This window comes from Castor canadensis, chromosome 5, assembly GCF_047511655.1.
Source record: "Castor canadensis chromosome 5, mCasCan1.hap1v2, whole genome shotgun sequence".
Taxonomy (NCBI): domain Eukaryota; kingdom Metazoa; phylum Chordata; class Mammalia; order Rodentia; family Castoridae; genus Castor; species Castor canadensis.
The window spans coordinates 72463064-72479196 of NC_133390.1; the positions used below are offsets into that span (position 1 = coordinate 72463064).

At 40.8% G+C, this 16133-nt stretch overlaps 1 protein-coding gene across 16 annotated transcripts in view; it reads left to right on the forward strand.

Annotated features, from left to right (window-relative positions):
• Kalrn (kalirin RhoGEF kinase) overlaps positions 1 to 14409 on the forward strand; it is a 660017-nt gene extending 645608 nt beyond the window's left edge. For all 16 annotated transcript variants that reach the window (XM_074073308.1, XM_074073309.1, XM_074073319.1 and 13 more), the window contains 3 exons: positions 4078 to 4278; positions 6693 to 6831; positions 7500 to 14409. In XM_074073308.1, coding sequence (XP_073929409.1) covers positions 4078 to 4278; positions 6693 to 6831; positions 7500 to 8045 — 886 coding nt within the window. In that variant the 3' untranslated portion in view covers positions 8046 to 14409. The remainder of the gene's footprint in view (positions 1 to 4077; positions 4279 to 6692; positions 6832 to 7499) is intronic.
• Positions 14410 to 16133: the final 1724 nt, after the last annotated feature.

Genomic DNA, 16133 nt, shown 5'->3' on the forward strand with positions numbered 1-16133 from the left:
TGATTGAGTTAGAAATTTATCTTTGAGGAGAACCTCTCCCACCTGTGACTCTGGGTCCAATGTAGTATGCTTTCTGATAGCGTCCTTAAGACTCTGTAGAAGGGTAAGGGGGTTTCCTTCAGGCCCTTGTTGTACTACAGTCACCTGGGAATAGTTTAGAGGTTTAACTTTGGCCCTTTTTAGCCCTTCCACTATAAGATGGATGAAGTGGCATCAATGCCATTCATCCTCCTCACCATTTTGATCCCAATGTGGATCTGTCAAGGGGACTGCCTGTGCCCTATGGGTATAGACATATTTATTCCCTCATGTCCAGGTACCACAGGTATTGGGGCTTGTTGTAGGTGGAAATTGTCTCCAGCCTGAGTGGCCTGGGCCAGGACCTGTTGCTTTTCAAATGAGGAAAGAGTCTGGTCTAGAAGAAACATAATATCCTTCCATGCCTATTCAAAGGTTTGGATCACAGAGTAAAGACCTGGATGTATTGGTCTGGGCATCAGTATAGCTATCCAGATCTTTTTAAATCTCCCTTAGATCTGATAACTGGAAGGGGACATAGACTCACCCTCTTCCTACCACTGCCTGTTGAAGGGGAAAACATCCATTAAAAGGTTCTGAATATTGGGGTGGCTTAGAAGGTAGGGCAGAGGGTGGAGCAGTAGGGAAAGGAACTTGTCATTGGTAAGGGACTTTTCTGGTCCTGCTTCCCCATGTTTATCCTGTGGCTTACAAAGAATGGCCAGTGTTTGAGTATCTAGATAGCAATTATGGAGCCATTCTGGTGGTCTTGGAGATAAAAGAAAAGCTGTATATAGGAGACCTCAGTCCACTTTTCCTCCCTTTTACAGAAAAGGTCTAATTAGAGTATAGTATTATAATTTAAGGAGTCCTCTGAAGACCACTTCTCTTGGTCACCCAAGGGATATTGAGGCCAGGCCTTAGTACAAAGAAAGATGGGGTTTTTTTTCTTGAGCTTAATAGGGTCAAGGTCCTTCCAACATTTCAGCAGACAGGCCAGTGGAGACCGCTTGGGTACTGAGGCTGTAAGACTGGAGGGGGCAGGTCCCATCTGGAAGAACAACAACAACAAAAAAAAACCTGGGTCAGTTCCCCTCCTGTCGGCATCCTGACTGGGGATCAGACCTGATGAGAGCAGGTGTCCCTGTCTCATGATTTCCTTCCACCATCCATGACCAGGACTGAAAGAAATGCAGTGACTGGTTGGGCTAGGCCTCCTTACCGACACAGTGGGGAAAAAAACTCTAGGATCCTGCCTTTTAGCCTTATATTACCAAAAGCAGGCAGCCTCTTTAACAAAGGCATACCTTGTTAACAAAGGGATGCATCACCTGGAGAAGTACCTGCAAAGTTAAGAGGAAAATTTTTATGCTGAGGTCAAAAAATATAGGAAATTTTAAATGAGAAGTTTAGAGACCACAGCAATGCCCTTTTTTTTTTCCTGTCCCACAAGTTTACATTAGTGCTTTTTGGGACCATAACCTTGAGATAAGAATTGGCTCCAAGGGCTGGGTCTATCAGGCTCAGGTGGGCCTGAGGTGGGGCTGGAAGTGAAGTGGGGCTTGCGCAAGGTGCCGCCACCTCCCCCCCATGCCAGGGATGAGCAACCCTGTCTGCCCAAGACCTCCCCTGCAGCTTGTCGCTCCTCCCCCCATCCACAGGCACTTGCATGCATTTATTTTTTCTCTCATCCCTGTTTTTGGGGGGAAGTGGTGGCAGGTCACAGTCACCTCCATGTATGGCTGGTGGCTTTGGATGTGTGCCAGGCCCTTTTTATGGATTGCCTTAGCTGTGGCAGGTGTTACTGCTGCACCCAGGGAGTCCAGTGGGAAGGGCTGGTGTCCCTGTGCATGAGTGCACCTGTTTGTTTTCCCTCCTCCCCTTGTTGGGGGGGAGTTAGGGCATGTGTGTGATGTGGCCACAGTTTCCTGTGGGTGCCTTTGCCTCCCCCAGAACCCTGCAGATGATTTAAAGTTGGTGTGGACCAAGGGGCATGACAAACTAGGTGTAGGAGTAACTTAAGAAAGTCATAAGGTACCATGGTACAAGTTTTCCATAGAAGGCCAGGGTCCCAGTAAGCACAGGGAGGGGAAGGCAGACAGAGATGAAGAACAAGGCAGTGAGACCACGGAGGGAGCTTGTGAGTGAAAGTATGTCTGCTGCTTCTGGCAGGGACAGAAGGGGTGACCTGACATCCTAGGTAAGGGAGGGGAAGGCAGAGCTGGGAGTCAGGACACACACCTGAGGGATTAACAATTAGGTGTGCTTTGAGGTCGTTCCCATTAAATGGTACTGGAACACTGTCAGCCACACAAAATCTTCACTCTTGGGTCACTGCCTCCCACAGAAGGGGGTATTTGACAGGTGGGAGAAGACGAAGATTGTCAGGTACCAAAATCAATCAGGTCTCCCCAAAGTAGAATAAGCATACCCGAATAAACCCCGGACTTGGTCTCAATTCACAGGAAGGGAGCAAAAGCACCCCCAGAGCCAGAATCTCCGTGAGGCCAAAGTTGGCTAGGAGCTGTTGATTTGATACCATGATGAGAAAGTCCCTCAGGAAGATAGAACAGAGAGAGACAGGGGGAACAGCATAGGGAAGTCTGCTCTTGGCTAGTCCTCAGCAGGGGTTTCCCCCAGCAGGAGCACCTAGCAGGGTGCTGGAGACTCATGGCCACACCTTAGGCATGCCCCTGCTGATTTGGCACTCAAGTCATACTGACCTTGGTCCAGGAGAGAAGTCCCTTCATGCAGTCGCCAAAATGTTACTTGCTGATGTGAAATGTTGTAGGTCCTTGCCTTCACAGGCCAGAGAACTGGCTCATGAGGCCGCTGATTGGCTTGTGAGCCAAAGCTGGTATATGAAGTAGGATTTATTAGAGAGAAAGGAAAGGTTACAGCTAGAACAGTGCAGTGGAGCCCAGAAACCGGTGGCTCCCTGCTCAGGTGAGGCTGGGGCCTTTATGGATGTTTTAACTCTGGGTTTGGGTAAGGGTCAGGTGGGCTCTTCTCATGGGCCATGGATTCATGGGCTCTCTTAGATGAGCTGGTCTGTTTGCCCCTTATTGGTGGTAGTGGTGGGGAAACAATCTTGAGAGCATTTTGCTCATCAGCCCTGTAGCAGATCTATGAGACCCTGTATCTCCTCTTCGGGGTGAGATTTACACCTTCTTTCTCAGGATGCTAGATTCATAGTGCTCTCCATGGGGGATGGGACACTCATCTGCTCTTTAGTTCTCCAGATCCAACAAAAACAGTTCATCTCTAGGGTGAAAATGACAAGTCAGGTTTTAAAGTTGGATTATTTATTGAGAAACTCTTAGCTTTAAATACATTTGGCCCCTGGGATGGGTTCCTGGACTTGGGTCATTCATTATCTTGTTAAACGAGAGAGATTACCTGTGTAAAACTACCAGTTCCTGCTCCAATTAATAGAGAATTTCTGTTTGAAATTCCTAACCAACACCAGGCCTAACTGATGTTTAAAATGTGGATTACTTTTTTTTGGTGATACTGGAGTTTGAACTCAGGGCCTCACACTTGCTAGGCAGGCATTCCAACACTTGAGCCACTTTGCCACCCCAAGATGTGGATTACTCTTGAATAAAGTGAGGATTACGCTTTAGGTGAGTGACTGGCTTCAAAGCACCCTGACCTCTGGCTACTTAGTCTTTTTGTGGTACTGGGGCTTGAACTCAGGGCCTTCATCTTCAGCCACTCCACCATTCCTACTTTTGTGAAGTGTTTGTCAAGGTAGGGTCTCACGAACTATTTGCCTGGTCTGGTTTTGAACTGCAATCCTCCTGATCTCTGCCTCCTGAATAGCTAGGATTTTAGGCGTAAGTCACTGGACCCCGGCTGGCTACTTAATCTTAATAGAGACTAGTGCAGTTGGGAAATTGAATTACAATGATTTTTTTTCCTTTTCTTCCTCCCATGGCCACTGCTTATGTCTAGCTGCCACCTATCATTGGGGATGGGACCCAAGTCTAACCCTGGATAAAATGACACTTTTCTCATTGATTAAACTTGAAACGCTTTCTCCCCTTTGCTTTCCAGAGGCCGTTTCTCTATTGTAAAGAAATGCATTCACAAAGCTACCCGTAAAGATGTTGCTGTGAAATTTGTGAGCAAAAAAATGAAGAAGAAGGAGCAGGCTGCCCATGAGGCTGCCTTGCTTCAGCACCTGCAGCACCCTCAGTACGTCACTCTACATGACACTTATGAGTCCCCCACATCTTACATCCTGATTTTGGAACTGTAAGTACAGGTTCTCTAGCATGGTCCCATCTGTGTAGATTATTTATTGCCCAAAAATAATGGCAATTATTTTACACAGTGGTTTAAAATTTTCAAAGTATTGCATGTAACATGTACTCTCTTCCCCTCCTGTTTTATATATCCCATTCTATAAATTAGAATATCAAGAAAAAGGAAGGTCCTTAATTAAAGCTATCTCTTAAAACTAGGAAGTGGAGAAATAGAGCTGAAATCCACATCTTTATCACTTTTAATTTTCTTTTTATTATTTGTTTTTTGCAGTACTGGGGTTTGAACTCAGTGCATACACCTTGAACCACTCCACCAGCCCTTTTTTGTGATGAGTTTTTTTTCCAGATAGGGTCTCGCAACTGTGATCCTCCTGATCTCTGCCTCCTGAGTAGCAAAGATTACAGGTGTGAACCCCTGGTGCCCAGATTTTTTAGTTTTATTTTGTTTTTGATCAATACAATGGTACATATTTTTTGGAGTGCAATGTGATATTCCAATGTATATTTACACTGTAATGATAAAGTCAGGGTATTAATATATCCATTACCCTAAACATTGATCATTTCTTTGTGGTAAGAGCATTAAAAAAATTCTCCCTTCTAGCTATTTGAGATATACAGCAAATTATTATCACCACACTATGAAATAAATCGTCAGAACTTCTCTTATCTAACTGTAACTTTGTACCCATTTCTCACTCTGATTTTCATTTTCTTTCTCTGATGGATTCTTAAGCTAGGCAGAAGTTTAGAAAAAGCTTATTGGTGTTAGGCTGGTTGACAGGGGTGAAGTTGAAATGAGAGGGATTTGTGTGCCAATCACAGCCACAGTATTTCCAGTGTACTCAAGGAATTCTTTTTAGGGTGGAACTTTACCTTCAGAACATCCCACTTATTCCAGATTTTCTAGAGAACAAAGGTGAAAAGATAAAGTTCTTACCCTCAAGGAACCATAACTTTAATGATTAGTACCAAGAGATAGGTAAACACCAGGAACCATGCATTGGAGAGGGTTGCTGTGAGAACACAGAAGGTGCTTGGTTAGAGATGAACTTCAAGGAAGATGTGGGGGAAGCAGTGCCTGAACTAACTGTGCTGAATCTTGGTTATGCTGCAATTGTGGGTCTCCCCACAATTATGGGTCCTCAGTATTTCTGGTAGAGCTCTCCTCCACCAAGCAATTGAGATTCTGACTCCCTAGTCTATGGTGGGATGTAGACATCTGCATTAGAAAAGCTTGGTGAACTTGGTGGCTGAGACTTTCTAGGTTTGGAGCACTGCTACTGTAAATTTCTCCCTTAACTGCTTCCAGAAGTCCAGGATGATTCATTTAATAAGCCCAATACTGTTCCATTCTACTCTTCCCACTCTTCTCCCATCCCTAGCTCAATCACAGGAAGGCAAAAGAGTCCATAATTTGCCCCATCCTTTTGTGCCTATTAAGGAAAGTCCATTGGGAAGGAACAAGCTAGAGAAGAGAATGAATGGAAAACTTGTCCAAGGAGTTTTCAACTGTGGTTGAAAGTGGTTTCTGATCCTGGATCCAGTTCCCTTGCCTGGGCATTTCCTGGGGCTGTGGCTTTAATGGCCCAATGCCCATTAAATAATTTGGTCACTACTTGTTATAAAAAGACACATGGAGCCTGAAAGTAGCTACCATTTATTGAGCCCTTAATTATGCTACCAGTTTTGCCTAAATGCCTCATTGTCTCACTTGATCCCTTCACAATCTTCATAATGAAGTAGATATTATCATTAGTTGTTTTTGTTATTCTCCCTTTAACAATGGTGCACCTCAGGGAAGCCAAAACACAGAGAGTTTAAAATTACTTGCCCCTAGCTCCCAGTTGGTAGGTGGCAGAACCAGGAGCCATATCTGGCAATCTCCACTTCTAATGTTCTCAGTCTATAGAAGTTGGAAAGTTGCTAAAAAGGCAAAGGATTTAAAAAGGAAATCAAGCATGCCAAGGGCAAACTTTTCCTATTTCCTATTTCCTATTTTCCTCAAGTAGGAAAGACAAAATGGTTTGCTAAACATGTATGGCACTGCTTGTAGGCCATGTTCTGATCAATCAGAATATTATGATGTCTTTCTTGGTGAAGGTTTGCAGTTATTTTGCAATCTAACCTCTTAAAGTGGAGTCAGACCTTCTTCCTTGTGAATAATCCTAAACATAAGCAAAACAATGCTTCTTAAACAAGGTTATAAGGATTTCTTTCCTGAAACTTATCCCATTTTTAAGTTTATTTATTTTGGCTTTGAACACAATGGGCTGTAAAATATGTATGCGTTTTAACGTTGATCTTCATTTCTGAGAGACATTAAAGATTTTAAAGCTCCGTACATGAATTATCTTTCTATTTCTTCACAACCTTCCTTTGTTTTTACCTCCCCACTTTCAGGATGGATGATGGCCGACTCTTAGACTACCTTATGAATCATGATGAGTTGATGGAGGAAAAAGTAGCTTTCTACATCCGAGACATCATGGAAGCACTGCAGTACCTTCACAACTGCAGGGTTGCACATTTGGACATAAAGGTAATAAAAAATAGTAGCTTTTCAGTGAAGTGACTGAGTCCAACTCGGTCATTACCCTGAGGAATGCAAATTCATTTTATTGACTTAGATTAAAATCCATGTGACTATTAAACAGAAATTAGGTTGCCACACAGCTGAAGCACATTGTTCATGAATAAATGACAGCACACCTTAAGTATAAGGACATCTGGGGTGAAAGAACATAGGAAAGCTTTAACCTATAACTTTATAGAGGAAGCCAATGAATGCCCCCTTCTTTTTCATGCTGCTTGAAAAGAAACTTCTGCTTTCCAAAAGGGCAGAAGCTCCTAAATTCAGAGCAGAAGCAAAGGTAGTTAAGAAGACATGACATGTGGGGTGGAGGAAGTAACTCAGTGGTAGAGCACCTGCTAACTACACTTAAGGCCCTGAGTTTGATTCCAGCAACAGAAAAAAAAAGAAGATGCATTTTCAATGCCAAACAACTCTGAAATATCACCCAAACTCAGAGTTTAGTGGGTTCAAACCACAGTTTGAAGCCTCCTATGCAGTTTACATAAGGAATTTCCCATGTGCTGTAGGCTCTATCAAAGAGTAGCAGAACCAAGTCTAGCTAACAGTCTTGCCAGTAGTCAAAACAGAGACCTGAATTTTCCTTTTCTTTTCCCGGCCTCCCTGGGTCCCTGCAGCCTGAAAACCTGCTCATCGATCTCCGCATTCCAGTTCCTCGAGTGAAGCTCATCGACTTGGAAGACGCTGTCCAGATCTCAGGCCACTTCCACATCCACCACCTGCTGGGGAACCCTGAGTTTGCTGCCCCAGAAGTGATCCAAGGCATCCCTGTCTCCCTGGGCACAGATATATGGAGCATTGGGGTTCTGACATATGTCATGCTCAGTGGGGTCTCCCCTTTCTTAGATGAGAGCAAGGAGGAGACATGTATCAATGTATGCAGGGTCGATTTCAGCTTCCCCCATGAATACTTCTGTGGTGTGAGCAATGCCGCCAGGGATTTCATCAATGTTATCTTACAGGAAGACTTTCGGAGACGGCCCACAGCAGCCACTTGCCTGCAGCATCCATGGCTGCAGCCCCACAATGGCAGCTACTCCAAGATCCCCCTGGACACCTCCCGCTTGGCGTGCTTCATAGAACGCCGCAAACACCAGAATGATGTGCGGCCCATTCCCAATGTCAAGAGTTACATTGTCAACCGTGTGAACCAAGGGACATAGCCATCTCCCAGCCCTTGAGGTTTCACATAGAAGTGCAGTGTGAACCAAAGCAAGACTGAATGTGTCTGTAAATAACTATGTTCGTTCTTTCCCTCCATGTGGTTCTCTGGATTGAGAGGTGTCCTCTTAAACCTTGTCAGTGATTATTCAGGGTCTGAGCAGAGGTAAAAGTCACCCTAAAGTCAGGGGCTTTCCAGAAGGTCATTCTGAAGAAACAGATACAAAGTCACAGAAAGTATTAAAAGAAAGGGCAAGGATAACAAGAATATTAGCTGTAACAAATTTTTAATTATACATTCCAAAATGAGTAGTTAAGTGGGCAGACATACTGTACTATGGGGAGCAAAAAACGTTTCTTCTTTGCTAAAAGTTTAAGCAAAAAGTTCTATTTAACAGAGATGTCAACTATTCTGGTTTAGAAGACGTAGATATAGTTTCTTAATAGGATACATATACACATACAGTATAATAGAGCCCATTCAGGTTTCAGAGTTTTATAATAGAGTTATATATGAAATCAATCCTAAGTAACTTTGAGTGCTCCAGTTAAGACAATAATTTATTTACCGAAGCATTACATTGTTTTGACTAAGCACAATTAGATGACGAGTTTTATAGCATTTTATAAATCTTGTATAGAAATCTTTTACCAGAACCTGTGCATTAAGAGAAAGCAATGTTACCCTTTTGCGATCTGTGAAAAAGATTTTTTTTTTATTTTTGGTTTTTCTCTTTGTCATGAGTTATTTAAGATAGGCTCTGTATATGAGACGCTGCTCCCTCTCTGGCAGTTCAGATTTCATCTGGCAGGAAATCCTGCCAGGAATTAAGTCCAAACCTAGTGAGAGTTGTGTGGTTATTTTTATGTCTACACCTCACTTGAAATAGGTAAACAGATATCACTGATTCATCAAAAGGGCAAATAGAAATCTTTGCTACAGTTCCTACGAACAATGTATCCACACTTTCTGATGTCTTCTACACTGTCAGAAAGTTGACTTGCTTTATTTCTAACCCCTTATCAAGTGAAGGGGTGCTTACCAAAAGGAGGCAGCCATATAAGCCTTTTAAAAGCCTGGTCCTAAGTCCTTTTTGAAGCCATGGAGCAAAAGCCTGAACCATCACCCTATCAGAGCATTGAATTTTAGCTGAGCTCGCAATACGTATCACTCACTACTCAGCCGCCGCTACTTCTTTGGACTAAAAGGACTAACTGTGTTTGGAGGCCAATGCTGCTTTCTGGTGTATGTTCTATATACAAGATTATTTTTAACTGCCCTTTTCCCTCTGATGGAAGAGATTAAACCTGGGCTTTTCATGATTTTTTTCTTTTATTTTAATTTGGGGGAAGGTGGGAAGGGGGGAGAAGAGGAGCATTCTTGGGTTTTTTTTTCCGTGTTTGTACATGATCCATCCTTTGTTCTCTAGAATGTGTTTTGTAAATTGCTTTTATGCAAATAACATTGTGAAAAATGTAAGTCAAATGTGTATTCAAATCAGGTTTAACGGCATTGCTTCTCTCCTATTAATAGGATTGAACAAATTAAAATCATGCAGCACAGAAGTGCAAGCAGAGAATTTATGAAGGATAAATAGAACTACAAACCTAACAAAGGAAAAAAGAAATGGTGGAAACTAAGCCTGAACTTCAACATATAAAAACACATATTCCCTCAGTAGAAAGATAGAATTTAAAATACTCATCATTCTTTTCCATGGGTTTCAAAGTCAGATTTTTTACCCATCCTCCATCTTATCCTGTCCAAGATTATAGATTAATAAATTAGTAAAAAGTACAAGCAATAAGACTAGATAGCACTTAGTATTTTCAGGATTAACCAAATATATGGAAGCTGACCCCAACTGTTTGGTTTCTAGTTTTCAAATGGCCCTGAGTTATCAGGCCTCATTCCTCAGAGCTCTCTAATCCCCTACAGCCCTCACTTAAAACATGATGTAGATACAAATAGAATACTGTATGATTTCATCTTTTAAAATTTAAAATGACTTTTAGTAAACATGTCATCACGATGGCTTACAGCATAAATCTATAGGGTTTGTCGTGGGATAGACTTCACCTCTGAGGTTTCCAAATATCCATAATGTATGGCTTGCCTAATTCTGTTTAGTCCACTGTGGCTGACGTGAATAAACAGCTTCCTTTTAAGTCACTTAGAATTGTTATGTCAGGCTGAGTTTCTGCTGGAGTGGGACAGTGGTGCTCAGACATGGCAGGAGGGCCATATGTAAAATCACGTTGTGGGATAGGCTGGTGACAGAGTGTTATATGGAGCCAAAGCTTTCACATCAGCTTTTACATCAGAGTTGGTATAATTCAGATGTGAGGCTGCATGGAATCCCCCAAAGTATACATGTTGGGAAAACAAGAAAGGAGGGACATAGAAAGGAGAACTAGTGTGATGTTATTAACTAGAGCCAAAGTACAATTGTCATTATAGAATAAAATTAAAAGAGCCCCTGAAAGAAAGGGGGTATATTTTATATAGTTTGATAAATGAAGAAAATAAATAGGGAGGCTCTTTATTTGCAAAGTTCCTGGTCCCTCCCAACGGGGACAAGATAATGGTCTTCATTCAAGAATTATCCATAGCAACCTGTCAAAAAGAAATCCCAGTGGATGGGGCTGGGAACTGTAGTTTAGGTTGCTGTGTGGGCAACTGTAGTAAGGGAAGAAGGATCAGGGACTCGGTGCTCTCTTGTACCTGTTATTACTTGGCAGCAGAGAAGAAGGGAGAGCAGAGAAAACAGTCCACTTCTACCCACATTATGGTAGATCTTCGTGGAAACGAACTTCCCTCTGAAATGCGAAAAACAAATGCTGGTCAAAGTCACAGGTTTCTTGTACCATTGCATTGGGTTTAGGGTTTTTGTTTTGTGTGGTAAAGGTGGGATGCAGAAAGAAGGAAAAGGTCAGGGACAACCCATGATCACAAGTAAGAACTATAATAATTTCCTTCATCCTTTACATTTTTTCAGATTAAATAAATTTATATCCACTTACAGCTGAATGTGGTAAAAAAATTTTAAGAAAAAAAATTGTAGTGTTGGCGGTGTCCTTCAGGTCTCTCCCAGCCATAAACAACCTAAGGGGGAGTGGAGAAGGCAGAGGAGAAAGCTGACTTCACTGCTTTGTGTGTCACAAAGCCTTTACTAAATAGTAGTGCCTTTCAGAGGGGAGGATGGGAGAGGAAGTCCATTGCATTTAGATGTACTGATACTGCAGTATTTTTTCTTAATTTTAAAGTATCTTTTAAATGAAAACATCTGAATATAGGATAGGACCAGGAATTCTTGAGTTTCAATCTCAGCTATTCCAGATTCATCCTTTCTTACAGAAAGTCTTTTGTTTTTTTCAGCCTCAAATGTCCCCATTGGTAAAATGGGAGTTTGGGGGGTGAAGGAGAGAGGATATTAATCTCAAAGCAATGTTGAGAAAATACCATAGTTGGGACATCTATAAAATATTTTGATTTTCTTAAAGTGCTACACACTGCCAGTGCTAGGAATTTTATTGATAGTAACTTTGAACATTCCAGGTTTTCAATATTCATAACTTTAGATACCATTCACAAACTCATGAAGTTAAACCCTGTAAGTTGCTTTTAATTGGAAGTACGAGGTGCTCTTGTCTAAATGTTACTTAGTCTTACCCTATAATTTTAATCATTTAAGAGCTTGTCTAAAGAAAAGGCTAGAAGAACTGATGAAGTCTTAAACATCCATGAACTATTTCCCCCAGTATTTCTCATGGCAGACATGAAGAGTAAGATGCCTTCTAAAGCAACTATTACTGTCACTTCTCAAAATTATGCTCTGGAAAATGGACAAAGAAGAACCCAAATAGCCTCTTTCTTTACTGGGGGAGGGGGAGCAGAAGGGAGAATCCAATTCACTTTTTAGAATCTCACAAGAACCTTTTAGAAGAGGTGAGTTAAATGCATAGATGTAGAAATGAATTAGACTGCTGATTTGGGGAGGGAACACTTTGGATCTATTTTTGGATGGTTAGGTCTTTCAAGAGTAGCCTAACTTTTGTTCCCTGCCTCCATGATTTTGTGCCTATGAATTAGGCATTGCTTTTCTCTTGCCTATGTGGAATAGCATGGGAATTAAGAGTTGTGAGAATATAAGGGAGCAAATGTAGCATAAATGAAATGATAGGTATTTCTGTGCATTAACTAAAATTTTGTCCCATGCATTTGATAGAAAAAGAAATATTTTTCCCTTTTTATTTTATTTATTTATTATTATTCATTTATTCACATGTGCGCACATTGTTTGGGTCATTTCTCCCCCCGTCCCCCTTCCCCACCCTCTTCTCCCTCCCCTGAGAAAGAAATATTTTGATCATGGTCTCTGTAGTAGGGCAAAAGTGCAAACACATCACATCCTTACTCAGAATAGCAGAGAAATTCTACTGAATGATTTTGAGGAATGTAGATTCTATTCCTTTCTCTCCTGGATAGCATCCATGTGGAGTGTAGGTTAGACAATAGATGAGCTTTCAGTGGATCTATTTATAAAACTGCTTCTTGATTTTTCTTTGCTATTTAAAATCTAGGGATCTTTTGGGAATTAACAGACCTGGGGCAGCTAAGGGAAGAGCTCATACATGCTAAAACAAGAAAAAAAGGAGCTACCCTGTTAATATTTATTTCTGAAATTAAACGCTCTCAGTTGTCTCATTAATTCTTGAGGGTTCAAAAGGGCTAAGTTTGTCCATAGCACTAGATGCTTTTAATAGGAAATGTTATTCACATGAAAAATCTATAAAGAAATAGTAGAATACAGAAATATCATAGAACCATATTTTTTATGAAAGGTATTCTTCCTCATTTTCAATACATATTAAAGTTAGAGGAGAATGAAAAATAATTACTCTTAGATGAAAGTCCATCTTTAAGGGACATTTATTGAAGGCTTGAAATTATACTCATAGGCTATTGTGTTTTTCTACCAGCCTGTTTTCTGAGAAATTCTAAAAATCAGTCAGATTGAATTTTTATTCAAATGATCAAAATACTGGTTTAAGTAGATGACTTATTTCTGTGAGGTTAACTGAGAAAAAGAAGAGTGGTGGGGAAAGTGCAAGTGAAAGTTCTTGGAATGCCAACTCCTGAGGTTTAATTTAACCAAGTGAATTTGCTAGCCCAGGAATAGCCAGCATAGGTGTTCATCAAAAAGAAGTCCACCTTCCAGAGTATATGGAGACTGTTACTGTGACCTCAAAGACTGTGGCTATGAATCTGAAGTTAATAAAACATACATCTTCTCTTAATAACTTAAGCCATATCTATCAGCGCTGTTTAAATTTTTTGACCCTGGTGCTTTTTACTTCTGTTTCTGCCAAACTTCAGCCTACTCTATGGGGAAGGTGAGTAAAACTAGTGGTAAGACAAATACAAAGACTGAAAAACTAAACATACTCTTGAGAATGCCATCTCTTCAGAGAACAATAGTGATCGAAGTGCAAACTGTTGGAAAATATAGATATGTGTACATCTGTACATGTATATAGTGTATATTATGTATGTATACATTATTGCTCATATGCAGAAATCTATCCATTTGCAGACAGCCCAGGTGGGTCAATTTTTCTATTGGAAAACCATTTAGGGCCATTCAAAGCCATTAGGGATAATATGTGGAGACAAATTCTATTCAGACAGGAATTTTCTGTCTTTTGATGTCCACGAAGGCAAACTAACAGTGTGAAACACAACAGGACCATTGTTTGCACTATTCTGTTTACCTGAATTAAGATATATCTCTATATTTGAATTTATTAACAGCTGGTTTGCAAACTGCATCAGCACCTCTTGGTTTTGAGTGACTCCTTCCCCCCAAATCTTTTAAGAATTTGTGGTGGGTTTCTCTGGCCATTCAAATAAAGGGTCTTATCCAACAGTGGACAGGTTTCCCCATAGGGACCACTACACATATACATATAAGTACATACTTCCATCAGGCTTGTAACAATTACTTAAAATCACTCCACAGTATTGATAAATAGCTCTATATTTTCAAGGTGCAGAAGAATTCCACAGCCTTAATTATTTCAGTGTCTTGCTGGTCTGCCTTAAGTGTAACTTCTGGGTTTTTGGTTATTTTATTATTTAAAATTTTCTGCAGTTGTTCATTTTGTATGCACATAATGTCGTTTTGTAAAGGTAGGTTGTAAATATTTTATTTGTAAGTCAAAATCACTCATGCGTAATGTTGTAAAGTGATGACCTGCTGTCTTGTTATTATTACTGCAGTAAATGTTATAAGTTATGAATGAACCTTCAAAATGTACATCTCACATGTTATGCATTCCTATAAATATACTGTACTAAAGATACTATTTCTGGTCGTCTTTTTTTCTAATTAAAACCTTAGTTTAAAAAAGTGTAATTTTCTCTCTTTCCCCAAATTGCCTTTGACAAGCTAATAAAACCACATTATTATCACACTTTTTTGTCCAGCATTTTAGAAATAAAATTTTTGTTCCTTTGAGAAATACTCTCATTTTGCTGTCTAAAAGTGCTAAGGAAGCCTCAGGTGTGATTGTGTATTCCATGTGGTAATATTAGAGAGCCACCAAGCTATTTGGTCTGGATCTGACAAGTTTATACATCCTGGTATGGACTACAATAATCTGGGGTAGCCTGTGCAGACAATCAGCTTTGAAAGTTTACATGTGTGGCCCAAGTGCAACTAAGGCTTGATCCACAGTGAGCTGTCACTTAGCAACACTTAGAAATCAAAATGTTTTGATTACCTTACTTTGCTAGTAAGAGCAAAAATGTTTTAACATTTGGCTTCTATTTCATCAAGATTTTACTGTATTTATTTGTAGTGAGAAACAACTATGAAAAGTATAGGCTTTTCACATTGACTGTTCAACATAATCTCCAGAGAAAACATAAAGAATGCAGAAATAAATGAATTCAGAATCAACTTGGTAAATTAAGATCATGGGATCCGTGGTTTTAAGGGTTATTTTCCTTAAAATGGGCTAATGTATTGCCTTCTACACCTAATGGAGAAGTTCTCTGCTTTAGTGGATGAACCACAGAACATAGCTCATGCTAAGCAAGCACTTTACCACTAAATTACATCCCCAGCCCTTCTAAAATTCTATTTTGAGACAGGGCTTGCTAAATTGCCCACGCCAGCCTCAACCTTGCTACCTTCCTGCCTCCATCTAGGAAGTAGCTGGGATTATAGACATACAATGCCACACCTGACTGTAACAGGGGCTTAAAAGCTGCTTTTGCCCAGGAATTAACTAAAGGCAGAAAACAGTTAGGTGATTGCAATGCCTCTTTTCCATAGACAAGGAAGGAATAAATTGACCATGGGGAAAATTTAACAGGGACCACAAAAGGAAAAAAAAAAAAACCTGTTTGTATAGGCAGCTTGCCTGATGGCCAGTTTACTACGTTTGTTGATTAAATTGACTTTCTTTCCCTCTAATTGCTAGAGAATCCAGTAATGAAGATTAACTCCCTTTGCTGTCCAATTAGGCCAACAAGCTCTCTACCTCTTATCTCTCTCTAACCACCTGAGCAGTAAACCTGCCAGCCAAGACATACAGCTTCAGAGAAGTGATGCAGGCCATCTGGAGAACCAAAGCCAGCAGCCATGGGGAAAATGCATCTGGTCACCTTATCAAGCTGAGCCCCTAAACTCTCATTTAAAAGACATTTTCTCTCAGAAGTGGGACAACAGATTTTTGAGAGGTTGACTCTGCCCTTCTCTTCCTCTGGTGATAAACCTTATTTCCTTTTCCTCAAACCCCTGCTCTGGTTATTTGTAAGTTGTGAATTGGCATTGAGGCGAGGAGACTTGCTTTCTGGTAACATGACTAAGGGATTTATTTGAAAGCTTGGATTTTCAGATTGGCTAGCAACATCATCCTCTGGGATAGCCCTGACACCCATCAATCCATCTTCCCTCAGTCCTCCTCCTTGCCCTTCCTCATCTCCACATGTGCCAGCACTTAAGATTCTCTCAGGGTAATACACACATCTCCTCTTCTAGCACAGAATGCCGCAGAACAGAAAATGCACAATTATCTGT